General features: G+C 32.5%; 3 protein-coding genes across 4 annotated transcripts in view; all 3 read left to right on the forward strand.

Moving 5' to 3' along the window:
• Nucleotides 1–3,674, forward strand: part of LOC145314036 (mitochondrial intermembrane space import and assembly protein 40-B) — a 4,318-nt gene extending 644 nt beyond the window's left edge. The window contains exons 2-3 of the mRNA XM_080153770.1: nucleotides 2,031–2,155; nucleotides 2,765–3,674. Coding sequence (XP_080009896.1) covers nucleotides 2,031–2,155; nucleotides 2,765–3,140 — 501 coding nt within the window. The 3' untranslated portion in view covers nucleotides 3,141–3,674. The remainder of the gene's footprint in view (nucleotides 1–2,030; nucleotides 2,156–2,764) is intronic.
• On the forward strand, nucleotides 3,666–11,376 carry LOC145314035 (TIP41-like protein). Its single transcript, XM_080153769.1, has 9 exons — nucleotides 3,666–3,807; nucleotides 4,321–4,399; nucleotides 6,414–6,545; nucleotides 6,848–6,934; nucleotides 7,238–7,331; nucleotides 7,882–7,982; nucleotides 8,949–9,104; nucleotides 9,823–9,912; nucleotides 11,049–11,376. The coding sequence occupies exons 1-9, from the start codon at nucleotides 3,779–3,781 to the stop codon at nucleotides 11,109–11,111; spliced, it is 831 nt and encodes a 276-aa protein (XP_080009895.1). The 5' UTR covers nucleotides 3,666–3,778; the 3' UTR covers nucleotides 11,112–11,376.
• A 2,258-nt stretch (nucleotides 11,377–13,634) lies between these two features.
• PIG-V (phosphatidylinositol glycan anchor biosynthesis class V) overlaps nucleotides 13,635–26,985 on the forward strand; it is a 65,828-nt gene continuing 52,477 nt past the window's right edge. Inside the window, exons 1-11 of one of the 2 annotated variants that reach the window (XM_080153749.1) lie at nucleotides 13,635–13,746; nucleotides 14,478–14,566; nucleotides 15,077–15,171; nucleotides 16,246–16,307; nucleotides 16,778–16,841; nucleotides 17,279–17,353; nucleotides 18,241–18,358; nucleotides 19,191–19,281; nucleotides 20,753–20,791; nucleotides 22,218–22,287; nucleotides 22,532–22,642. In XM_080153749.1, the coding sequence (XP_080009875.1) occupies nucleotides 13,678–13,746; nucleotides 14,478–14,566; nucleotides 15,077–15,171; nucleotides 16,246–16,307; nucleotides 16,778–16,841; nucleotides 17,279–17,353; nucleotides 18,241–18,358; nucleotides 19,191–19,281; nucleotides 20,753–20,791; nucleotides 22,218–22,287; nucleotides 22,532–22,642 (883 nt within the window). In that variant the 5' untranslated portion in view covers nucleotides 13,635–13,677. The remainder of the gene's footprint in view (nucleotides 13,747–14,477; nucleotides 14,567–15,076; nucleotides 15,172–16,245; nucleotides 16,308–16,777; nucleotides 16,842–17,278; nucleotides 17,354–18,240; nucleotides 18,359–19,190; nucleotides 19,282–20,752; nucleotides 20,792–22,217; nucleotides 22,288–22,531; nucleotides 22,643–26,985) is intronic. The other variant, XM_080153750.1, reaches the window with a different exon arrangement.

The following is a 26,985-nucleotide window of genomic DNA, read 5'->3' on the forward strand; positions in this document are numbered from 1 at the left end:
ACACCCTATGCTATTTTTAAAATCCTAGAAAATTTTTTTTGCAAGAAAATTGCATAAATTCGCAACCTTTTTTAGAACCACTTCATAACTCGAGTTTTAAAACTTTTTATATAAAATCCTTTTTACAAAAAATATCAATAATTACTTAAAATTAAACCTGAAAGAAAAAAAATCTCATTACACGTGTTAATTTGCATGTTTTAGGTCTTTTTTTGAGGAAAGTATAACTTCCACATTTTTGACAATAATATATTTTTTTAACATTTCAAAGTAAAATATAATAAAACTTAAACGATTTTTCTTGAATTATCAGTTGAAAATTTCATCAAACATGCAATTAAGTGATGAAAATTTAATAAAATCATTTTTTGAATGTTTAGAATTACCAATTTTCTACATTTAAAACAAATTGTTAACAAAATTTAAAAACATTCTAATATATAACTTTAAAAATCAATAACATTTTATAAAATGATGTTTTAAAAAATAAATCATTAAAAGGTATTAAAATGCATTTTAAGTTGCTTAAAATTAAAACGAGAATATCTTTTTACACTTTATTCTTTGAAATAGAGATTAATCGTTATTTGCTGAAAATGAAACATTTAATAAACTAATTGAATCTTTTTGTGACCATGTTTAAACTTTTTAATTTTTACACTAAGGTGTTTTTTAATGAAAATCTTTGTTGAATTCTCTTTTGCGACAAAAAAAGAAAGTGAATTTTTTACTATTTCTAAGTTATCTTATGTAACTTAAACTATATAATATGAAATAATTTTTAATTGTCTTTCTTTTGAGCCACAAAACACTGTAAAATGTAAGATATATGCAAAAATAACAATTTTTTTCATGAATATTATAATATCCTTATATGACATTGCGTCAGAGCTTATTCTTTAGATCATATGTTCATGAAAAGTAGTCATAAACTTGGAGGGTTGCGCTATTTATTAGAATATTAAATAAACTTGAATGGTAAAAATATTAGCATAGCCTTTGTCAATTCAAATGCTTTAGGTATATTATTCGGAAAGTTAGTTAAAAAAGAGAGAATTTGCTGTGTATACTGTTGAAAGACTTTCAAAAATGTAAATTACAAAGCAATCCTAAAAGATCGGGTCGTAGGCGAGTCTTAGTCGGGGTTTTCTGATAGCAAATATTGCGTTATTGGTATACAATGTAAAAAAAAAAACATTTTAAAGAAATTCTTTAAATAAAACCCAACGTGTATTGGCAGTACAAACATCTTAATGCTAGCAGACATATGTTTATCAACATTTGCAGAAAACTATTTCCACAAGAAAAATTATTCAGGTTTCTACTTCACAATTTTAAATATTTCTTTCTGATAAAATGTTTAAAATATATCGTATAATCATTTACCAAAAAAAATATTTTGATAATTTAGATTTCAGAGAAGATTAATCCTTTCAAAAAACTAAGACGACATTTTACATCTTCTGTCATGACATTTTAGAAAAAATACAAAAAAACAAAATTTAGTATGAAAACTATTTTCATCGATTTTTCTGAAGGTATTATCTTATTCTGTGGCTTTGTTATTATCATTTACTTATATCGAAAGTGCCAAACATTGTACCCTAACTTATTCATTTAATAATAAACCAACCGTGTATAGGTATTTCTAAAGCAAAATTAAACTTTATTTTTAATATTTTGTATTTGACGTAATGACTTGAATTTTCCCTATGCTATATTGTAAGGTTGCTTTAAAGTAAATGAATAGAGGGGGCACGAGTTATATGTAACAACCCACTGGGTTGGGACCCTGTCCCGACTTTCAATTGTGTCTTTGAAGATCAGCTATTTGCGTCGGAGATATTAACACAGCCAAGTCGTTACAAAAGATTATAAACCAATTTGCTAGCAGACGAAAAAGGTCCCAACGTAAATTGGACCGATTAACCACTCGGGCCAATTAGTTGTCTGAGTTATACATACATCTATACTTATACTTTTATTCATCACCCCTTAGCATGTTATGACAAGAACAATGATATTTGTAGGTAACTCTGGATCCAAGTGCAGACGAGGATGCTCCACCTGGATTAATTTTACCCAATGGGGATATTAATTGGAATTGTCCCTGTTTGGGCGGCATGGCTGTCGGCCCTTGTGGTGTCGAGTTCAGGTAGGTTTATTACCAAATAGCTTGTATAGTAAACAGTTGGTCCTAAGACAAACGCACAATGAAGCTTCTCTCCTATTCTCGTGTGTTCCTTAATATTTTGTGTTTACTGTCAGGGATCTAAATGGATGAAAAATGGCCGATAAATTGATGTACATCCCTAATGATGACACACAAAAATACTTTTGAAGATTTGAATTAGTGGTTGAAACGTTTGAACACAACTTAGTAAACCAACCAATCAAACTTTATCAAAAGTCCCCAAACTTGTTAAGCAAACTAATAAGAAAACGTTATTATAAAACTTAAAAGACTACTGTAATAAACAGCCTATTGTACCATCTCTCTCTGGTTTACTGTTGTAATCTGTGATGTTTACTCTTGATAATTTAAAGTAAAAATAGGGAATTACTTAGTTACACCCCAGCTCCAATACAGCCCCTGTTTGAAGCCTTGCCTTACATATTGCCGAGCTTATTTTTATTTTTTTTGTAAAGGCTATAAAAAAAACAATTTGGTTATGTTCATTTCACATATACAAGCTCAAAGCTTAAATCGGTTTATCTATATTATAATGTTTCTAAAATCTAAATACGTATTTATATTTTTCAGGGCAGCTTTTTCATGTTTCCACTACAGCTCCGCTGAACCTAAGGGCAGCGATTGCATAGAAAAATTTGCCGACATGCAGATATGTATGCAACAATATCCTGAGCTTTATGATAAGAAAGAAATTGATAAAGATTCATTAGACTCAGAAGAATCTTCTCCAGAACCTTCGTCAGAGGAAGCATCAGCATCACCTGAACCACCAGCAGCCGCTCCTACTGAATCAATTGCTGACACAGAAACCTCAACAGCTGAAAGTTCAGAAACTCCCGCCAAAACTGAATCAGAATCAGCTGATTTGCCACGCTCCCCTGAACCCTCTTCAGAAGAGTCATCCCCCGAGTCGTCAAGAGCCCCCTCCCCTGCGCTCTCTATCTAGTCATGTGATAGTTTATTTGGCTGTGACGCATTTTTTTTTACATTTAGTTGTTTTTCAGTAGAGTAATGTTTTCAATAAAAATATTTCTCTTATCAATAATATATAAATCAAATGTTGTTTAAGTTGAAAGTTTTGCTTATTAAAAACACATTAGGTACCTAAAAAACTTTCTTTAAACAACATTTTAATGAAGCTTAGAAAATGATAGATAGAATAGACTAAAGTTAAGTGCTATATCGCAATTTTCATATGTTTAATTTTAAGAAAATTGGCCTTTTGTAAATAATAATTTAAGTACCTACTCGTTTTAGTTATTCGAACTGTCATTCTCTAACAAATATTCAGGGATGCATGGACATGATGATGGAAAATGAATTTTTATGTGCCATTTACCTATCCGTTCGTGCCTGGATAAATCACAAACACTTTACAAAGATCTCTTGCGGGTTAATTGTTTTTATGCTAGAGAGATGTATCATATGATATTATATTATATTAGTCAGACCTTATGTTTTTACTGGTTATTTTTTCAGATACTCAAATTACAATGTAATTTAAATTGCTGTAATATTAAACAAAATCAAAATTACCCCGGAAACTGAATTTAAAAAAAAATCTCTCAAATCTAAAGTATTAAAATGCCTGGAATGAACGGAACAAGTCCTCAAGGAATGACCTATTTTATTTTAATACAACTTATTAAAAAACTTTAAATCAAACATCATAATTTTATTAGGTATACCATTTTACAAAAATGAATCTTAAAGCATTATTAAGTATGGCTTCCAATTCGTTAATATCCGCTACATTAGAACCATTTCTGAGTTATACTAAAAAATCAAGTATCGTTTCGTATTATGAACAATTTTCAATTAGGCCAACATAACTCTCAATGATTCTATGATTTTTCATGTTTTGTTATTATTGGATGAGCTATTTAGTCTCGAGAGGCCGAAGGCCCTTCCTAACTAAACAAAACTGGGATTAATTTATGATTTTATTTTGATATTTGTGCTATTTGTTATACGATGCCATGATTTTTCAGTATGGCTAAGAATCTTTTCTTATCCAGCGGATATTAATCGGTTTCAAAGCTACACTGAAATAACTTTATTTCAAGAAAAATTTATCCACCAAATTCACAAATTGCAGAAGAAAAAAAAACATTGGTCATCTACCTAGGAACTGTAAGACCTCCGCCTGGCCGTACAAGCCCTTTTACTGATCGTCCAGCTAAAGTTGAAGAATTCAACTTCCAGGTAATTGGAATCTATTTATAATATTTAATTGATATAGGATACACATTGACAACACACGTGGACATATTGACATGGAAAAGGGGGGGGGGGGGGGGTAAAATGTGGTGACTCGTGCCACGACATACCAGCAATTTTATTTTTGGTGCTACTCCCTTAGTTTTAGAGATAATTGGATAAAATCTTTTGGGCTGGGTCAGTAATTACCCCAACTAGAGGTATCTTTCAAAAAAAAACGGCGGCGGGACCGCCGCTCCCGCCGCCCGCCGCCGTTTTCCGCCGCCACCAAAAAAATTTTTTTTTTGCATTTCTCGCCGAATTAGGCAATTTGGAATCATTTGAGACCATGTTATTTTTTTCAAAAATTTTTCCCCTTACAAGCAGCCCTGCGGGGGGACTTGTAATTTTTTTCATTTTTTCATTTTTTTCAATTTCTCGTATATCAAGGTATATCTTAAATACAGTACTTCTCCTGTGATTTTGAAGATATTGAAACAAAATCTTTTTAGGTTGGTAAGTAAAAAATATTTGAATTAAGAAAACGGCGGCGGGAATTCTCGTATATCAAGGTATATCTTAAATACAGTACCTACTTCTCCTGTGATTTTGAAGATAAACAAAATCTTTTTAGGTTGGTAAGTAAAAAATATTTGAATTAAGAAAACGGCGGCGGGACCGCCGCTCCCGCCGTCTGCCGCCGTTTTCCGCCGCCAACAAAAAAAAAAAATGATTCCAAATTGCCTAATTCGGCGAGAAATGCAAAAAAAAATTTTTTTGTTGGCGGCGGAAAACGGCGGCGGACGGCGGGAGCGGTGGTCCCGCCGGTCCCGCCGCCGTTTTCTTAATTCAAATATTTTTTACTTACCAACCTAAAAAGATTTTGTTTCAATATATATCTTCAAAATCACAGGAGAAGTACTGTATTTAAGATATACCTTGATATACGAGAATTTGAAAAAATGACTAAGTCCCCCCGCAGGACTGCTTGTAAGTGGAAAAATTTTTGAAAAAAATAACATGGTCTCAAATGATTCCAAATTGCCTAATTCGGCGAGAAATGCAAAAAAAATTTTTTTTGTTGGCGGCGGAAAACGGCGGCGGACGGCGGGAGCGGCGGTCCCGCCGCCGTTTTCTTAATTCAAATATTTTTTACTTACCAACCTAAAAAGATTTTGTTTCAATATCTTCAAAATCACAGGAGAAGTACTGTATTTAAGATATACCTTGATATACGAGAATTTGAAAAAAATGACTAAGTCCCCCCGCAGGGCTGCTTGTAAGGGGAAAAATTTTTGAAAAAAATAACATGGTCTCAAATGATTCCAAATTGCCTAATTCGGCGAGAAATGCAAAAAAAAAAAAATTTTTTTGGTGGCGGCGGAAAACGGCGGCGGGTGGCGGGAGCGGCGGTCCCGCCGCCGTTTTTTTGAAAGATACCTCTAGTTGGGGTAATTACTGACCCAGCCCAAAAGATTTTATCCAATTATCTCTAAAACTAAGGGAGTAGCACCCAAAATAAAATTGCTGGTATGTCGTGGCACGAGTCACCACATTTTACCCCCCCCCCCCCTTTGTTGTCAATTAGCATACTTCGTCTAGTAGGAGTACTATGGGGGTTATCGTTATTAATAGCATCACTTTATTAGATTACATGGAAATCTGGTGCAATATCCAAGTATTAATATATTCATTGATATTGCTTACTTAACCGCTAAAATTGCATGTTTGTATAAGTATACATTTATAAAGCGTGTTAATACCTATGAGAAATATTTATTTTTAAATGAAACTGTTTGCCACCAAGATCAGCGTTGCGGAGCCGTCACATTTTACCGGGGCCGTTATTTTCAGAGCTGCTCCGGGGGTAGCTTTAAAAATATCTGGAAAAAAAAGATTTTTCTTGATTTTAGGTAGGTGCCGGAGCCCAACAAAATCAAACGGCTCCACATCACTGCCCAAGAGTAAACTAAAGCTACCACATCTTCCTAATATGCTCTTGATTGATTTATATTTATAGGATTGGGCTATCTCTACAACCAAGCATCGAATAATGAACAGTGCGGAGAGTGAAGAGGTTCAGAGTAAACTAGAGCTACCACATCTTCCTGACATGCTCTTCATTCATAATCATTTGGATTTAGTTCACAAGGTAAACAATCTGAATGGATATGTTAATATTCAAAAAATGACGCTTAAAAAGCACGTTTCAATATTTTTTTAGGGAGTGAGTTTTTCAATAATACTTCACTACCTATTCTTAGTTTTCCTAAAAGCACTCATAAGAGCCATTAAGCTGTAGGAAACAGGGAGTTATAAGATTATATGGCGTAGCTCATAATGAAATCAAACTTAATTGAAAAGGTATGGGTGTTAAATATTTAAAGAATCTTAAGATTTTTTTCACGATTTATGTTATGTAAAGTAATTTTCTATTACTTCTGATCTTTGAAGGATGGTTTGAGCATCCGCCTGCAGCCACTGCCAGCTCTGGAGAGAGTGGACGCCACTCAGGATCTTATCCATGTTGCATCTTCAAAGGTTTGTAAACAGAACTATACAATATCTTAAAGTTCAAACAAGAACTGTGTAGGGTATATTTTTTGTAATTATTGATTGCGTCCCTAGCATCTAGTGGCTCTGTATACTAATGGATAGGACAGGGCACAAAAATATCCTGGAACCATATTAAGACCCTAAAAATTAAATAGCTTAAAAACTACCCCTTTATCTATCTAAAGCTTTCATTTATGAAATAAACCAAAAGTTTCAGTGGGTATCGAAATATTAAACCTACAGACAATAAAAACATTAATAGGATTGATCACTGTGATTTCTATTCAGGAATGGTTAGAATCTCGTAAGAATGAGAGTTCAGCTGCTGAGCATTTAAAGGTTGTCCATCCCTATGACTGGACTTTCACCACAGATTACTCAGGCATGTTTACACATTTATTTTTATTATAGAAAAATCTGTCAAATCTTTAAATACCTTCTAGTTATTTATTTGAAAAGATTTATTGAATCCTCTTGATATTTGAATATTGAGCTACAACTCTTAAATCTTTTTTTTCTACTGGATTAATTTTTGAATTGTAGAGGGACTTTGAACCTAAACCTGATAACCTCGGGTGAGGTGGTGATCTTCTTGGGCTGTACAGCCAACTTGATGGTCACCAAGGCTAGACACTAGGTCCTTCACCTCATACCTCATCTTCTCCACCTTCCCCTTTCTCGCTCTCTTCCTCTCCTCCTCTCTCAGTAGAGCTTACAGTATTTACCTAAATACTTTGAAATAATGTTCTTAATATTTAAACTAGTGCCTCCACAATGTAGGCCTTAATGGCACTTGAGAGGAAAGGGGAGGAGGGATCCACCGTCCACTTTTAATGAGTTTTTAAAAATAAAAAGGAATACAATATTTTAAGGAAGGATTTATTAGGATTATGCATTTTTGAATTATATAAAATATGTGAACGTCAATGCAGGCACCATTGCTCACCAGAAAGAACTTAGAATCGAGGAAACAGAAGAAAGAATTGATTATGAAAAACTTAAGATTGAAGAAAGAATTCTATTTTATGATGAGGTATAAAAAACCTTCGAATTCTAATTCTATTGAAATCACTTCTACTGATTTTTGATTGGTTGGTTCCTTTCTAGTAGTATGCAAACTTTTCAACCAATGATTTTTTCTACAGAATTGTTATTTTTTAATAACATTGTTCAGAATGTGTATAAATTTATCGTCCATAGTCTTATCCCTTTACATCTCTAATTTTTAGGTAAAGGGTGTTAAAAAAATAACCGATCGCTCACAATTTGAACCACCATAAGTACTTCAAATCTTGGAGATAGACCCCATAATCTTTGGAGTTTTTGATGGGGCATGTAAAGACCTTTCTTTAGACACCTTAACAAGGTTTCTAACTCAATCTATGCCAATTTGACATAAAAAAGACATTCTCATCCAACTTTGAGGCATGACGGCTCTGTCTATTCCTAGTTCTTGATGATTGCCAGGTCTTTCTTTTTGATGCCAAATTGGCTAAGATTGTGTTAGAAACCTTGTTAAGGTGTCTAAAGAAAGGTCTTTACATGCCCCATCAAAAACTCCAAAGATTATGGGGTCTATCTACAAGATTTTAAGTACTTATGGTGGTTCAAATTGTGAGCGATTGGTTTTGAAAAAGACAAATTTTTAATAAAATATGCACTTTCGGCGTAGGGCAAATTTCTCTGCAAGGGCTAGGTATTAAGCTCTAGGGCTCTGAAAGGGTGAGTAGATTCAAAATTCAACATTGCTTTCTCATTGTCATTGCTTGGGCAGGAATTGTATTATTTTTTATTAGTTTTGGACCAAAACTGTAAGGTTTATATTGAAAAAAGTGAAGCGATTGGTTTTTATTTTAACACCCTTTATCAATTCTTGGATTGGAAATTTTATTTTATCCAAAAGAAGTTCAGCACTTAATAAGAATATAAGAAGGGGAGGGGGGGGGGGGGGGGTGAGACCTGTGAAATGTGTATCTATATTTTATTATTTTATTTAAAGGTGATCTTGTATGAGGATGAACTGGATGATAATGGTTGCACTAAGCTGAGCACAAAGATCAGAGTCATGCCGTCCGGTTTCTTTGTCCTGCTGAGGTTCTACCTTAGGGTGGACCAGACCCTTATTAGGGTCCATGACACCAGATTTTATTATCAGGTATAGTTATTGATTAATACCTACTGAGTCTCCAAACAACGTTTTTAAGTATAAAGTTTATAGATCGTGTCTGTGTCTTTCCTTGTGTTATTTAAGATCTATGAAACAGCTGATTTATAAGTGGTCCTGCTGAGGTTTTACCTTTGGGTGGACCAGACCCTTATTAGGTTCCATTTTATCTGATTTTATTGCCAGATACTGTATTGTATTGAATAATTATCTGGATTTTCGTATGAGGATCGAGGAGAATGTCTTTTAATCTGCTTCAATCCATTTTCACTATTTCCACAATGATTAGTCTAGCTGATGAAGCCGTACAACGTTTCTCAGTATAAAGTGTGCGTGTGTTTGTGTCTTCCCTTGTGTAATGTTTTTTTTCGCCTGTCTGATTGTCTTTTGGTTGTTCATTTTTAAGAAAGTGTTTTAATATTTTGGGGATTGTTTTATTTTTTTTCTAAAAAGATTTTTGTATTTTTTGCTCCCTTGTAACAGAAAACAATATCCAGATATTATACTGTTATGGTAGTTCTGTACTCTGTATACCTAAGGTCCAGGGAGTATTTCTTATTCGTTGGCTTAAAAATTTTGGTACTTGTATAAAATCTAGATTGGTTGGTTTAATCTTACAGTGTCCAAAATTTACAAAAATAATTTTGATTCACAGAAGGGAAAACTTGGTACGAACATTTATCCCCATTGTCTTATCTCTGTTGTTTAGACTGGACAAGACTATTTGCTACGCGAGTATTCTGAGCGTGAAGACAAGATGGAAAACCTGAGTGTCAACAGAGAACTCTGTACAGATCAGAACAGGAATATATACTTAAACAATAAACATTATATCGATTGATACTAGAGTAAAACACTAGAGGGGGGAAGGGTTAAATAACTGTATTTCTCTATCCAAATGACCTTGCGTCGATTCTCAATTGGGTCTTTGAAAATCAAACTATTGTGTCGGGAATATAAACACAGCTTAGTAGCAGAAAATAATTTGCTAGCAGAAGAAAAAGGTCATTGGAAAAGGGGGGAGGTAGTATATACATGTATACTAGAGATCTGTTATTTAAATTAAATGAGTTTCCTTATACAAAAGTAGCAGGATCTCTGTGTGTCTCTCTGTGCTAAGAATTCTCGTTAACCGCTGAACCGATATGGTTCTCCTTTATTGTTAGCTTCTCATAGGTCCTGGGAAGGTTTATAATTATTTTGGGAGAAGGTACTACACCATCCAAAGAGAAATCGCCACTAGAGGCCTCTAGGGTCGTAGCCGCTTGTTCCTACTAAAGTAACATATAAAAGAACATCAATATTTTGCTTTGAACACTTCCTTGTTGATAAGGAATCTCAAAAATATTAAACTGCTAATTTTAATGTTAGATGATTAAATGCTTGTTTAATTCATTCTTACCTAGTAAAAAAAAATATTCGCTTCTACAGGGCTTATATTTTATATTGTCTAAAACATTATAACGTATTATCCAGGTTGTCGGAGCCGTTTAATATTGATGCGGCTCCGGCTCCGCGGAGCCGTATCTGGAAGTACAGCTCCGGCTTCTACCCTAAAATTAATATATCAATTTTTTTTCATTATTGAATTTGATAAAATAAAATAAATAATATAAAATTTTTTGCTTTTATTTGATTAAAGCTATATAAAAGTAGAAGGATATGTGTCTATTTGTTAAGTAACAATAGTTTTTCAGTTTATTTTATGGAAATAGACCGTTGCCAAATTATAATATTACTTTAAAAAATCATTTTTAGCTAATCCGGAGCCGGAGCCGTTTTTAACGAAAAATACGGATCCGGCTCCGGCTCAACCAAAAATGTTGCTGCTTCCGGCTCCGGCTCCGAAACACTGGTATTATCTATACAATTCTTACGATTTATATACCTCATACATTTTTAGCATCAATTGAAAGGTATGTTAAGTATCTATATAACAGGATAGTGGAACACCTGCCAGTAAAGAAATCATCAACAAAAAAGATATTTTTAATGTAAACAAAAAAAACCAAGAAACTAACATTTTAATATTTCGGTGAATCTTAAAATAAAATTGTGATTATTTGAAGCTGTGTTTATTTAATATTTATGATATTTTTGATACTTTTGGCTGAATTCGTTTATTTCTTTGTAAAGTTACCAAATGATGATTTTAACCTTATAAATATCATTTAAAATGTGCATTTTAATCTCTATCTGTAATGTGTATTGTATCAATGGAATATGTAATTTTTTTATATTAATAAAAATTATTAAATTCTGATGTATTTTTCCATATTTCATGTATATTTCAGATAATTAAAATGTTGCAAAAAAAACCAAGGAATTTTATGTTCCTGATCTTAAGGAACAAATTCTTTATTAATGTTCCTATACCACCAATGGCCTTTTGAAACTGAATTGATAAAGAGGGAAATTATTTTAGACTATCGGTTGCGCCTTTTGCATAATAATTTTCATTTTTTGGGGTGGTGGGGGGTGTATAGATATTATAGATATCTAAACAAACAAAAAACTACCTCCAGCTTTAACACGCTATTTTATTAAGGGGGGGGGGGGGGTTTAATGCAACCATCTCGTAATCAGTGAGCAAATGGCACTTACAATACGAATTTCGATCTGAAATTTTGCATGAGTAAGGTCTATTTTGCATGAGTAATCCTTGGTAGGTCTATTTTCCCTAAATCGAACAAAAAGTTGAAAAAGTAACGGCTCAGCCGTTTTTTTTGGCTATTTTTAGGGCAAATCTGTCATAAACTATGTAGGAATCAACTTTTTGAAACATATTTTTGCTTTAAATCATGTGAAATGATACAAAAAAAATCATTTTTAGATTTCTAGTACCAGCAACTAGCGGCTAGAACAGTTTGAAAACGTTTTGGAGCAGCATAGAGTATTATGTGGAGATAGGTTTCGTGATGATTTCCCTTGAAATAGTTTTAAAAATGGCTAAACTGCTGAGCCGCCAGCCGTTAGCCGTTACTTTTCCAACTTTTTGTTCAATTTAGGGAAAATAGACCTACCAAGGATTACTCATGCAAAATTCCAGATCAAAATTCGAATTCTAAATGCCATTTGCTCACTGATTACGAGATGGTTGCATTAACCCCCCCCCCCCCCCTTTGCTCAAAACTATGGGTACTTTATGAATTTGTGATTGGTTCGTTCCGTTCTTTTGTTTATCATCACTGGGGATATGCATCAGTTTATCGTCTCTTTTCTTAGACCTTGTGATACATAACAATACATTCTATCTATAATACAAAGTAGCTTGATGTCTGTCCGTCCGTCCCTTAAGATCTCGGAAACCACTGAACCGACCAATTTGATTCTACTCTTCAGGGAACATACCAATTTTGTTGGTTTTAGGCTATTTTCTTTGGTGGTGGAACACCCTCAACACCCCCCCCCCTCAAAAAAAAATCTAGAGGCTAGGTGCGAAACCGCTAGTGTCTACTAAAGTAACATGAAACTAAATTAGTCAAAGGATGCGATAAGGTCTAACTTACACAAATTGTGTTAACTTCTTATAGCGTATAAAGTCTTTGAAACACATTCTTTATATTTAAAGACACATTTACTTACTTAATAAATACTTTCATATGAAATGAATTTTTTTAATATTATTTATTTAAGTTTTTTTTATTACTTGAAAGCCAACAAAAGACGACTTTAGTGTGTAACAGATGTTATCTGCCAAGAGAGTGTGTGTGTGTGTGTCGTGTGTGTGTGTGTGTGTATACTTGCCGGCTATAATGAAGACGGATCGATAATTTCCCTATATGTTGTAAATATACTATATGTAAGAATAGATTAATGTGTCTTATAGTGGATTATACTTAAGTAGTAGAATACATAAATATATAGTTTAGTTTATTATAGCATATTGATCAGGGAATATATTTTATATAGAACGTGAAGTTGAAATAATTATGTTTTAAGTGCCTATTTTTTTATGTAGAAATTTTATACTTTTTAAACCACGTTTAGGGTTTCTATAACAACAAAGTATAATTCTTATTATATATATAACATGATTAATAATGTTTTAAGTGTATCTTTATTTATTTTATACTATTATTCACGTTTGAGGGTTTCTGTAACAAGTTATAAAAAATATATTGATATTTATTTTGGCACTAAATATTAAATTAAAATGGTAATTTCTAGGACGATTTGGCAGCTACTTGTTATCTTGTTTGTAATATATTTATATTAATGTACTTTCATGTTTATTTCATTTTAAGATTCTCTTCTACTCGTGTACGTATAAATAGCATTAGACATTTGACTCTAAATTTTACTAGTTCCCAAATTTTTAATGACAAATTCTTTGTTTTTGTAGGCTTAATAACTTTAGTTACCTACTTACATTAAATAAGTTTTTATTTGTTTGTTAAATCATGAAGGGTCTATTCTATTCCTTTCTAATAATAATCTTTAATCTACAGAAGGGGTAATTTGATTTATCATCATTTATTTGAATATCAATTTATCATCCATTGTCCTGTCCCTTATTAAACTTGTATGGAATGGTATTTTGAATTTCAGACAATGCAATGAAATGCAGAAGCTACGAAAGAAAATTCGTATATTTGCCTTATACACCAGGCTTTTTATATTTATTCTACAGGTAAGTAACATTCCAGTTTGGCTTTCAAACCGACTATTATCCGCTTGTTTAGAACCAGTTCTATACTAAAAACTTATTTATTATATGGTATTGTAGATAATGTTCTACGAATAGTAAAATAAAGACCATATAAATACTAAAGGGCCACACTAAACTGGAATTAATCTTGAAATATTTCACTATCCCCAGTGAGCTGTCTATAATACGATGATATAAATAACTATTTTAAAAAGTAGCTTTTATATAAAATAGAATTTGAAAGTTCGTATCTTAATAACGGAACCTATGCCATTTATTGCTCCCCTTAGTCTTAACCTGGGTCCGGCACTGTTGAATCTAAAAGTCATATATTGTTCGTATTTCTTTGGTCAACTATTTACCTAGCAGTTATATTAGAGGTAATACATAAATGTTATGTACATGAAAGATATGTTGTTATAAGTGACCATTTTCCGTTAATTTTATTAAACACTAGCATCTATAACTTAGAATTTTAAGGGATAGGGAAGGACAGAAATAAAATTTAACCCATTCCAAGACCTAAAGTTAAAAGCCTAAAACCACCCAATAAGCAATGTGAACCTGTCTTAAAATAGAGAACTCTTTCGGTTCATCTTATTCATCAAAATCTTACTGTATAAAGGTACAATAACCTTACTAAAATTAGAATTTAAAAAATAGGTATACTGTTCTAATATTAAAATAGAACTAGTTCCTATTTACTGTTTTAGTTTGTATGTAACCTTTTGATACCTGACCATGACTCTGGAACCTTTACCTGGATCTATGATCCTGATGATAAACCAACTATACTTGACAAGTAAGTATTATTATTATTTTAATCAGCGTTGCGGAGCCGTTTTATTTTGGTGCGGCTCCGGTTCCGGCTCCGGCTCCGACCTAAAATCAAGAAAAACTCGACATATTTTTTTCCCCATGTTTATTTTTTTACTTTTGAAGGTTTTAAAAGTTCAATTTTTGATAAAAATGGACTTGAAAAACTTAAAAGGGGCATTTGCACATGACAAAACAGAGTTACATAATTTATAAAAAAAATCTCTGTTTATCTAGAGTCGGAGCTGTTTTTTAACGAAAATTACGGGTTGGCATAACGATAAAAAATACCCCACCCTCAACTTTAAAGGAGGATGTGCAGTTAAATGATTTGTACAGGAAAGGTTGGGGGGGGGGGGGGGGGGGGGTATTCGAGAACCCTAAGAGCAAGAGGGAGCTAACTTTGAATTAAAGCATACATTAACCTTATTTAAACTATGATAATCTTATACATGTTATAGGTTTTGAATTTACTAATATTTTTATTTTGTTTTAGAATAATTAGTTTTCTACTTGACGGACTAATACGATGGGATGGTCAGCACTTTTTACATGTTGCCAATCATGGATATACTTTTGAAACTAATATTGGTAAGTTGTTTTTCCAGAATCGGTGGATTAGAACTGGTTCTCAGCCATACTAAAAAATTATGTATAGCATCGTATTATATTCAGTTTTCTACTAATATAAAAATTTACAATCAAAAGATTAAAATCGGGTTTTTGGCCCGTGCCTTCAGCTTCTCAGGGATAAAAACTGGTTTTAAACTAATAATTGTATATTTTAATAACCGCGGAAAGCTGTATATGGTACGATGCAATAAATAACTATTATAATGCATGTCTTCTATATAAGTACTCTCTACCTTGACATTTTTCTATGCATTTCATAAAAAAACGTACTTATAGTTTTTTTTATATATTTTCTACAATTGTTATGGCCCCAATTACCTCTAAAAACAATGCCATGGTCTCTAAAAAGTTTCTAATGGGTCTGTCTGCTTGTCCAACATTTTAAATTTGGTAGGGTAAGGGGGGACTAACTCGGTAATTATTTCAGTTTAAAAGAAAAATGTGGTAAATATTAATATTTTTAAACGAAACCAAGACCATTAGGTAAAAAGTTTACAGAAGTCTAATTAGGACGATAGCCTAGGACTTTTAGAATTTTGTCAAAATTGTACTCAAAGCAGTTACCTACCGAGTATTGTCCCATCGTCATTTTTTCAACCTAATAAAAATCGATGAAAAACGGCCAAACGGTCAAACAAGCATAAAAAATCATAATTAGTATAGGTTGTCTCCACAAAAATTTTCATAAGGATCGGACTATTCATTCTATGTCACAAATTATTTTTTTTCAAAAGACGATAAATTTAGAATATTTAAAAATTTAAAAAAAAGACCAATTTAAATTTTTTTTAATTACCAAGAAATGCCCCGCGACCAACTTTGGTAATTTTTTAATTTTAACTCTTTTTAATGTTCTCAACAGATTTAAATAGAGCAGGCAATTCTTAGATAATCCTGTTTTGACCTGAAAGCTCCATCTATAACCATTTTTTGTGTAGGTTGATCTTTACACACCCACTAAAAAAAAATTTCGTCCGACTTTGAGACCTAATAAGTACTACCTAATCTTGTTTATGAACATTTTATTTTTAGCTTTTTTCCCTCTGTATCCACTTATTGTGAGGCTGTTTGCTAATTTATTATTCTGGATGCAGGTATTATTATTCAATAATTTCCAGTAGTGAAGCTACAAAGTAATTAAAATTATGCGTATGGACCAGCTAACTGTCGTAGTAAACTTAGTTAGACTGTGGGGACTGTGCTGGTTTAATTTTGATTGATTTACAGTTCTTCTTTCATAACAAAATTTTGCAGTTTTTATAGCAAAATATATCACACAAGACTTATTTGGGTGATTTTAAGATCATTTATCGTTCATTATCATTCAATATTACGAACGCAATTTGATTGCATCAACTTTTGCTGGAAGTCTAACTTTGGATGGTATAGATTGCGCCTGTTTTAGGGCCAAGGCATTCCCCTTACTTTTAACTTCTTTATTTAAGACTCTGTGTTTGGCCGATATTTTAACCTATCACCTTCCCGAAAACGTGCAGATGCGCTACGTGTTATTCCACTGTCGCGGGTATTTGAAAATGTTTTTAACTAAAGCTAATTTATTCAGGAGGAGTATGCTATAATCACATTTGTCAGTGCTATCAAACTTTCTGCTGTCCTCATTAATCTAGGTAACATTCAATATTAACAAAACCGTTCCACACATTGTATTGGAATAAAACAACAACAGAGCTGTGACTCTTTTTAATCGAGTTTAGATTAGGTTTCATTTATCCTTGTAGGTCAAAAAACAAACATGAACACTTGGGTATACGTGTAGAGATTATCTTCAGTGTCCTCTGTGTAAGGCTCTGGCGAAGATTTCAGTTTCTCGTAAGGTCTGCTCTATCATTCATCCACTGTTTAAAACTCTTTTTAAATAGTTCCAGGTTACTTCTTTCTTTCACTTGTTGGATTGAATGTTGATGAAAGAGAAAGTGACAATTCAGACTGAGCAGGCATTTTGTAATAATCTATGCACATAAAACATAATTTTAGAAATGAGTAACTATCTAGGTATTTATTTAAGTAAAATGAAATGTTATACAAAAATCTATTTTAATTTTAGGGTGTTTCTTATTGGCTGTAGACGCTATCTATGATTTGTCTAGAAGAGTGTTAAAAGATGAATATCTAGCCTACAAGGAAATTATTTACCATTTCATAATTTGAATTTAGCTTTTCTAAAACTTATATACAGTAGGTAGATGTAAATCATTTTTAAATCACATGAATTGATACCTATTCTATATATTATTTATTTGTTCCGTTATTGTATAGACATTATCGAGTATCTGTCAATCTAAGCTGTATAATAAAGAAACACTTAATCACTTATATAATAAAAAAGAATGATATTAATTAAACAATTTTTGTATGGATTTAAAGGATTGGACAATGAACGTTGAATTATCCGCAATTATGTTAAACAAAATAACCCTTCTGCAGACATAACAATTTGTTGAAACGCTTGGACACTCAACTTATAGAACCAACAAATTAAAAATCAATACAAGTGCCTCAAGTATTTAAGCTATCATATAAAAAACTTGAATATAAAACTTTGGGTACAAGAGTTATTAACAGTCTATTGTCCCCCTCCCTAGTAATTACACCAAAAGATTTTCAAAAGTAGCACAGTCAGGTACTATACAAACTGATTGCACTGTTTGCACGCAGATTTTTCAGGCATTTTTTTTCATTAGGTATCTTATTAATGAAAAATTTAAAATTCAATAATATAACATCTTATTATTATTTATGATATAAATATATTTGGCATGTTTATGTAATACTTATTCACAGAGAGAGTGGACAATGGGATGTTTTTTACACTAGTCCCCAAAGTTTTTTTTATTAACGTTTTGTTATTCGTTGGCTTAACAACAGTGTTCAAGAATTTCTACCACTAATTTTAATCTACAAAAGGGGGAAATTTGTGTATCATTATTGGGAACGTACATCAATTTATCGGCCATTGTCTTATCCCTGAATTAAAAGAAATGTAATGGTAAATAATATATAACAATTAGGCTGGCTTGTTATTTGCAATAAATCCCGCAAGTATATTTTTCTCAGCAGCCTATTCAGAAAGTCTCAATGCTTTCCTTACATTCTATGCCATGAAGAAGATTCATAAATGTTTAAGGTAAGCTTTCACTATTATTATCAATAGCGTCTGCGCCCTTAACTTATAAGGGGTATTTAGTTGGAGGGAATGGACAGAAAACAGCCTCAAACATCCCAAGAATGAAATATGGAAATAAGATCTACTTAGAGCAGTTTCTGGAACCTATGTGAAGCTTCACTAAAATTGAGTTCTTACTACAAATAATTGATAACTTTATGCCCTTTTAAATTTAAGGCATATAGTTCTCACTTCTTCAGCCAATTAAAAAAAAATAATGCTTCCATGTCATTTGGCTCTTGGAATTTCAAAAACAGCAGTCTCAAAATGCATATCCTTTTGTGTGTGTGTGTGTGTATGTAGCCGTCATACATTGGGATGTTACATGGATTTCTGAGTCTCCTTGGTATGTGTTGACACAAAAGGAAAGTTACCTTTTTTATGATACAATAAAAAAAAATAGTTAGATATTCTCAATTTATTTTTAGTGCCAAAACACATGTTTTTAGTTGTCCTAGATCAAAATCTATTTCCATTTTTTAAAATTTTTGATAACAAAACATGTATACTGAGTTGTTTAGCAAGTGCCACAAGATAAAATTCTACTCCTAATTTTATTTCCAGTGTCGAAACATATGTTTTTTAGTTATAATAGATTTAAATCTTTTCCAGGTGTTTATTTTTAGTTCTAAAACACATGTTTTTAGTTGTTCTAGATCAAACTTTTTTTTTATTATCTATTTTTAGTGCCAAAACATGTATACTGAGTTGTTAGCCAGCGCTACAAGATCAAATTCTATTCTCAATGTTTATTTTCAGTGCCAAAACAAAATCTATTTTTATTTTTTTTTAGTGCCAAAACATGTATACTGAGTTGTCTAGCCAGCGCTACAAGATCAAATTCTATTCTCAATGCTGGATTCATTCTCTACAGCAGTGTTAAGGTAAACAAAACATATTCTTTACAGTTCTCGTATTCATTCGAAACCGAGTAATATCCGGTAGGTTTGAACCGGTTCTCATCCATACGAAAAAAAACGATGTCTAGCATCGCATTATTTACGAATATAAAAATGTTCAAAAGCACGGGCTAAAAAAACTAGTTTTAATCTTATAATTGTACATTTTATATTCGCGGAAAGCTGTTTATAATACGATGCGAGAAATAACTATTGAACTTACAATTATCATTATTGTGACTAAATGTTATTAAAAAATATGTTAGGTTTAGTCAAAACGCTCTTATTTTCTATCTCAACTAATTATGAAAACAAATTAAATTTAATCCTGTAGATTAAGATTTTGGGTGAAAATGTTTGAAATTGTAATGAAATTAAATCCCAAACTTTTGAGCCAACGAATGAAATACCTAATGAGTTTAAGAAACTTTGAGTACCAAAATAATTTACAGTTTTTTTTGCTTTCTCCCTCCCTAACTATTCCTTAAACTTTATTCCTCATTTAAATGTTAAGCAACGCCATATTAAAAGTTTAGGTCAACCTAATGAAAAGAAATTAGACCAAACAATGCAAGTTTTAAGATAAAATTATGCCAAGTGCATAAAACCTAATTGTTCTACTTGAACACAAATTTACACAATATGTAAACTTATTTACTATGCACATTGTGTGTGGGTGTGTTTGTGGCACACTTGTGCAAAATGGACCTAAGTTTGTATTGAGTTTTAATAGATATTCATGACCATTCTTGTGGGAGAGAGAGAGATAGATAGATGCAATAATGGATTTTATTGTTATGGATAAAACTATTCAAAATTTAAAATGCCTTTCCTATGATTTCCTGTATTTTTATTTTTATGAAAATCTTCCTAATTTTTTGTTTGTTCTCTGCCTGAAAATTTAAATCTTATTGGCATCACTGTAACCATATCACTTTGGCGTAATATCTTAAACCTAAGGTATCTTTTGATTCAAATTACTTAGACTTTCATCTTATAAACAACTTTGTTTGATAACCTTGCTAAGCAATTCTTATCATGCAGCTTATGACTTATTGGTAATGAGTTGCGACTACTGTTTAATGATCAAGGCATTACGCCCACTTTTTTTTATTCATCTGACAAAACAGCATTATGAACATATTTGAAGATCAGTACTCCGTAGCAGTGAGGGAGAGACATTGGGCTGATTATTACACTAGTCCCCAAAGTTTTAAAATAACCTTTTCATTGAATTTTAATTGGATGGCTCATTTAGTGGAGTGTCCAAACGTTTTAACCACTAATTAAACTCTACAAAAAGAGTAATTTTGTGTATCATGATTGGGAATGTACATAAATTATCGGCCATTGTCTAATCCCTTTAGATCCGTTACTCTGTAGCGATATTCATAGTTTTATCCATATGTAGCATAATCTAAGGTTATAACTTGATCAATTTATTTAAAACTTTCAGACTGTTGCTACAGAAACCATTCTTTACATCAGGCTGAAGGTAATAACATTTATTTAACAAGGACAAATATGACAATAAGTAGCGCAGCAATCCTTATAATAAAGAAAAAGGATTTCTGTCTGTGTGTGAGTACCGAAGGATCTCGCCAACCACTGAACCGATATGGTTCTCCTTTACAGGGTAGCTTCTCATAGGTTCTGGGAATGTTATCACCACTTTCACAAGAGAATTCGCACCCCTTTCACCCCCCAAAAAATTACCTCTTCCCAAAAAAAAGTTCTTCTGATTAGTTGATACATACATACCTAATAAAGAATACGTTACATTTTAATCAGATATTATTATTATGTCATATATTTAATGGATCAATTAAATTTAATATTTCATTCCCATATAAACAACCCCGTAAATAGTGGATGTAAATATTCATTTATTTCCCGGAGGTAGTCATTTTTAGAAGATTTTTAATTTTTTTTGGAAGATTTTAGAATTTTTATTAATTAGGTACTAAAAGAAAGAAAAATTATACCAGGGAAATAAATGAAATTTCAAAACCAAAATTAAACCACATTTTACTAGCATAAAAATTAGTTTTTATGAGTGAATAAATGATGGTCCATTATTTATTCCCTCGGGTAAGAAATATTCATTCCTAAACAAAAAAACTGGACAGGAATACCCCATTTGATTTTGACCAACATTTTCTAAAATGTAAAATATATTTGAAAAAGGGGGAACTACCTACTATACTCATGTTTGATACTTTTCCCCAGACGTACAGACATGCTTTGATCAAAGAAAAGTTTCGCCTTTAATAACTTTACCCATGCCATCATTTATTTTAATAACATAAAGTATACAAAGTTTAATTTGTTTATGATATAAACGAGGTCGAAGCTAAATTTATTGGTTCAAGTAATTCTTAAAGTAAAAGAATAGAGGGGCACTAGCTAAATGTAACTCTATCCTCGGGTTGGAGACCCTGTGCCAACTTTCAATTGTGTCTTGGAATATCAGAAAAAATAGTCGGAACTATACCTAAACACAGCCAACTCGATGAAAAAACCTGAAGACAATTTGCTAGCGGTCCCCACCAATGGGTTATACTTCTAAACTAATCTTTATTTACGAAAGTGGCTTAAAGCATTATTGAATATGTATATTATTTGATACTTATTATATTTGAATTTGTGTATTTTAGACTCAAGCAAAGCGTTTCCATTTATTTTAGAGGGGGTAAAAGTAAGCCTCTAAGGTACAAGCACTAAAATATTAATATCGTTTGCTGGGTTAGCAAACTGAGGCTTTTTTTTTCGCGGTTTCAGATTTTTTTAGGGGGGATGGTGAAGAAAATCTCCAGATTAATCGGAAAATTAACATTATTCTCAGATTCAGATTACTTTTAATAGACGGCGGGGTCCATATTTGAAATCAAATTACAAATATCATTGTTGTTTTTCTTTAGAAAAGCTGTAAAGAAAAAGCAGAAATCTCAACAACCATAGCAAATATTCTTGGTGATGCCATTATTCCAGGTAGGCACAAAAATCAAATTGATTCAGATTTTTTTAAAGTTTTAATATTGACATACCTATTACATATTAAAAACCATTTATTAGTATCGCAACAACGATCTGTATGTACATACTAAGATACAACATATTGTAATTTTTAAAATAAATTATAAATCCAATTACCTAGGCTTTTTAGGTAAAAACATTTAATTGCCTTTTCTCATCAAAATTTACTGTTAATATTTATTCAACTTTTTCTATTTAGGTTTATTCAACATTATCAGTTGTGTGATTCCGTTCTTTTTCTTCCAATGGTTTTGTTTCACTAACTTTTGTCGGATCACCAAGCATACGCCAGGTATGTGGCACTATCAAGGTAATTATCATCACCAAGTATACGCCAGGTATGTGGCACAATCAAGGTAATTATCATCACTAAGTATACACCAGGTATGTGGCACCATCAAGGTAATTTTCATCAATAAGTATACGCCAGATATGTGGCACCATCAAGGTGATTATGATCACCATGTATACGCCAGGTATGTGGCACCATCAAGGTAATTATCATCACCAAGTATAAACCAGGTATGTGGCACCATCAAGGTAATTATCATCACCAAGTATACGCCAGGTATGTGGCACCATCAAGGTAATTATGATCACCATGTATACGCCAGGTATGTGGCACCATCAAGGTAATTATCATCACCAAGTATACGCCAGGTATGTGGCACCATCAAGGTAATTATCATCACCAAGTATACGCCAGGTATGTGGCACCATCAAGGTGGATTTTAAACAAAATATTTTTTTTTGAGAATGGGTGGGATAAACCAGAAATTCTACTGTGATACTTTTGTAACTATCCATTCTAATCAACCCCTTGTCAAATATGAAAACAAACCCCAAATATGGTATTATTTTTAAGAAACTGCCAGTACTAAGGTCAAACCTTTTATGATAAATTACAGACTATTCACAGGAAAATAAGACAGGATAACCTAATGTTAAATACTTTTCTTTCGGTGTTTAATAATTTCTTATTATACAAATCTAATGAAGATTGCTATATCTAAACTTTTGGAATTTTCCAGATATATCTGGTTTTGAAGACATTGGGTTAGAACTCTAAAATCGAATTAATTGCCCATTGTCCCCTCCCTTACTCCCTGCATATTTGTAATCTGTAATATTTTATATAAAACTAGCGGCTTCGCCCCTAGCCTCTAGGGGATTTGCCCCATAAGGTAATTTTTAAAATACAAGAAAATAGCTTAAAACCACCACAGGACCAATAGGTATTAGGGCGGGTTCATATCGAAATTAGACAAAGAGGGGATATGCAACAGATAAAATTAACCTTTAAAACATTTCTGACCGAAAAAGAATTTTAAAAAATTGAGTTTTAGAACGCGACCACTAAAAAAATATATTTGATTACTTATTAATATGCAAAGACGACATTCAAAAAATTTTGAATCAGAACTATGGCTTCATGGTGCTCCCTGGAAAGGCCTTGAGGAGCTGAATCAGGAACTTTTGTCCGTTTCAAAATATCTCGTTCCTAGCCTTAGAAATCACTAAAAAAAAAACATTTTTTAAAGGTTTATTGAGAATTGTCCAATTTGTAGAGGTTTTTTAGATTTTCTCAGGCTAGGAAAGAGATTTTTTTAAACGGTAAAAAGTTCCTGATTCTAAACCTCAATGTCTTTCCTGGGAGCACCATGAAGCCATAGTTCTGATTCAATAAATTTTTGACTCCCATTTACAAATAGCTATACAATTGAATGACTGGTCGTCAGCGGTTTTAAGACTTAGGGTAAATTTTAAATCATCCAGAGGTGTATTATACTCATACAAATCATTTGCAGATCCCCGCTTTGGCCTCAGAAAAAAAATGTCCAAAATCGACCCACCCTAATAGGTATATACCCTGAAGAGTAGAATCCGATCGGTTCAGTGGTTACCGAGATCTTAAGGGACGGACGGACAGACAGATGGACAGACATCAAGCTACTTTGTATTATAGATATGATATCCAATAAAAATAATATTAAACATTTAACAATATTTTATTTGTCATTTGTATATTTTTAACATCAGAATTGCAGAGATTTTGTCAGATTGTGATTTAACTTGTATTCTAGGACAAAAATTATGATTTCTGTAGGTAATGTATAAAATATTTACTAATAACTTATTCGATATTTTATTTAAAGCTTTTCTACAATTATGGTTCGTCCTCCCTCCTCTAACGGATAGCTCTTATCATTAGTTTTGGCAGGTAAAAAGTGACCTATCAATTTCAAACATTGCATGATAATTCCTGTAACAGTTATGAGAAAGCGTCTTTACTAAAAAAGTATGTATTAAGTGTTGTACCTAGCTGTCCCATTTCTACGATTTTTAACAGGGTGATTATTAAGACGATTGGCACCATTTTAAAAGTAAAGCATTTCTATAACTAAGTCTTAACACGTTTGCACGTCAATTAATTCCATTGTTATTTTGTCATTCTGATTTAAGGTTTGCCAACCCGCGATCGTGGCTCAACACGTAGCGCATCCGCTCGTCGCCGAGGAAGTGATAGGTTCGAATCTCGGGCCGAGACCGCGTCATAACTAAAGACGTTAAAAATGGTTCTATGATGCTATGTCTTGTGCGCGACATAAATAGTTGGGAGAATGTCTTGGCCCATAAACAGGTGCAACTCACAACCATGCACAGTTATGACTTCTAAGACAAAGGTCGTACAATCAAAGGGTTGGTTGTCTGATGGATGTTACTTAACCTAATGACCTTGGATGTTAGAGTGGATGATGCTCTGGATTCTCTAGATGATCACTTAAATCAAAGGAGAATCCCGCCTTTACTAGGTTTGCTTTTATGGAGATTGCCATCCCTGTTTTTATTTGGAACAAACAAATATTTTATTTTACTTTTAGTTTGAAACTATCCTTTCACTGTATAATTTCAACACATAAAATAGATACTTAGTCTACTGAATACATCTAAATTTATATTTGATGATGTAAAAAGATTTTAAGTGTTTTTTACTCTTATGAAAGTAAAATAAAGGAGTTAAATATAAATTTGCTTAAGCTCTTGTCAGTAAAATACATAATCTAAAAAAGGGGAGGCGGAAGAGACACTTTTTGTAACCTCCCCACTATGTGCCGGGAATTCCAATATAAAACAAAAACTCATAATTATGTTAATTTTGCTTCAAATTGTGTAAAATCTTTTGGGTTGTGTCACAAATTACCCCAAGTTTTGGTATCTTTCAAAAAAAACGGCGGCGGGACCGGCGCTCCCGCCGTTAACCGCCATTTTCCGCCGCCAAAAAAACAACATTGTCTCAAATTATTCCAAATTGCCTAATAAAGATTTTTAGCGGCGGCGGCTGAAATCGGCGGTGAACTTATTTTTTCATGAAAATTTTCCTTACATTTTTACTTGACACATTTGTCCCAAGAATGTGGAATTGTTAAATTTGGTGAGAAAAGGAGAAAAAAAATCCTTACAGTTTTACATTGTGTTTATTACATTGAAACAACCGCCTTGCAAAAATTCAGTGCTGCAACTCTTAATTTTAGTTGAGTTCTTTAGAGTTTTAAGTTTGGTTACAAAAAGTGTCCAATCTGCCTCCCCCCTTTATAAAATCATTGATCTGGAAAAGTAAAAATTTTCTAGCAGTAAATCCTAAACTCTTGTGAGAGTAAAGATGAATGTTTATTATTAACATTCATCTTTACTTTATTGATTTTAAAATCATCAAAGTAATTAGTTTTTTAAAACAAGTTGTAGACATAAGATGGAACCAAAGCAGTTCATATTGATTGGATTCAGTGTTTTGTTCATGATTATTAATTTGCCAGAAATTTTCTTGGCATTAAAAGTGGTTACCTATTCTGTCACTATTTTTCCTAGCATAGTTGCTTCTTGCATTACTTATTATTATTATGCTTGCATACCAGATACTCAATATACTTTGTTGACTTCAGCTGCTAAATCAGTAATAGCATGGCATGCAGTGCTTTCAGTGTCTGTCTACACATATCTATCAGTTGCAACTGTTTACTGGGAAGAATTACTGGACAGCTTCAATACTGATGGTAACTTTACCTGCTATCTAAGCCCACTTGGATCCATGCTTGAGTTATATCCTGCTACAGCTATAGCTGAATTTCAACTCTTGCGGATTTTCTTTGAGTTTTGGCCTTACGGATTTTTAGCACTAAATCATGATTTTCTTGGAACATTACTGGCACTGTCTGTGCCATTGATAGCGGGATCAGTGCAGCTTTTCATGTACCTGACACAAGGAACATTATGTACCAAAGTTCCAATCATATTCTTGCACTACCGGCTAGACATGAAGTTAAAGACAGATGAAGTTTTCTTTACCAACCTGAGGCCTGAAATACTGATCATCTTGATAATCGTTGTTGCTGAGATTCTTGTCAGGTTGTATAGATTTCTTAAAAGAAAAAAAAGTATTGCTCCCCTCCAAGTTCAAAATGTTGAAGCTGGAATGGAAACTTCAAATAAAGCTCAGGGATATAGTATTTGACTTGACTAATACAAGTTATAATTATAATGATATTGATAGGTAATTTATAAAACTTTTTTATTATCTAAAATTAAAGTTTGTTCTTGACTTTGTTGACTATCATTAAAATTGCTTTGGATTTACAAGGAATGGAGGGAACATAT

Source organism: Acartia tonsa, chromosome 3 (genome assembly GCF_053477335.1).
Source record: "Acartia tonsa isolate MP-2025a chromosome 3, ASM5347733v1, whole genome shotgun sequence".
Lineage (NCBI taxonomy): Eukaryota > Metazoa > Arthropoda > Copepoda > Calanoida > Acartiidae > Acartia > Acartia tonsa.

Bases quoted from the DNA above. Each gene is read 5' to 3' on its own strand.
- LOC145314035 (XM_080153769.1), top strand. From the start codon at position 3,779: ATGCCTGGAATGAACGGAACAAGTCCTCA. The intron at 4,400-6,413 runs GTAATTGGAATC...TTATATTTATAG, and splicing joins TTGAAGAATTCAACTTCCAG to GATTGGGCTATCTCTACAAC. The intron at 9,105-9,822 runs GTATAGTTATTG...TCTGTTGTTTAG, and splicing joins ACACCAGATTTTATTATCAG to ACTGGACAAGACTATTTGCT.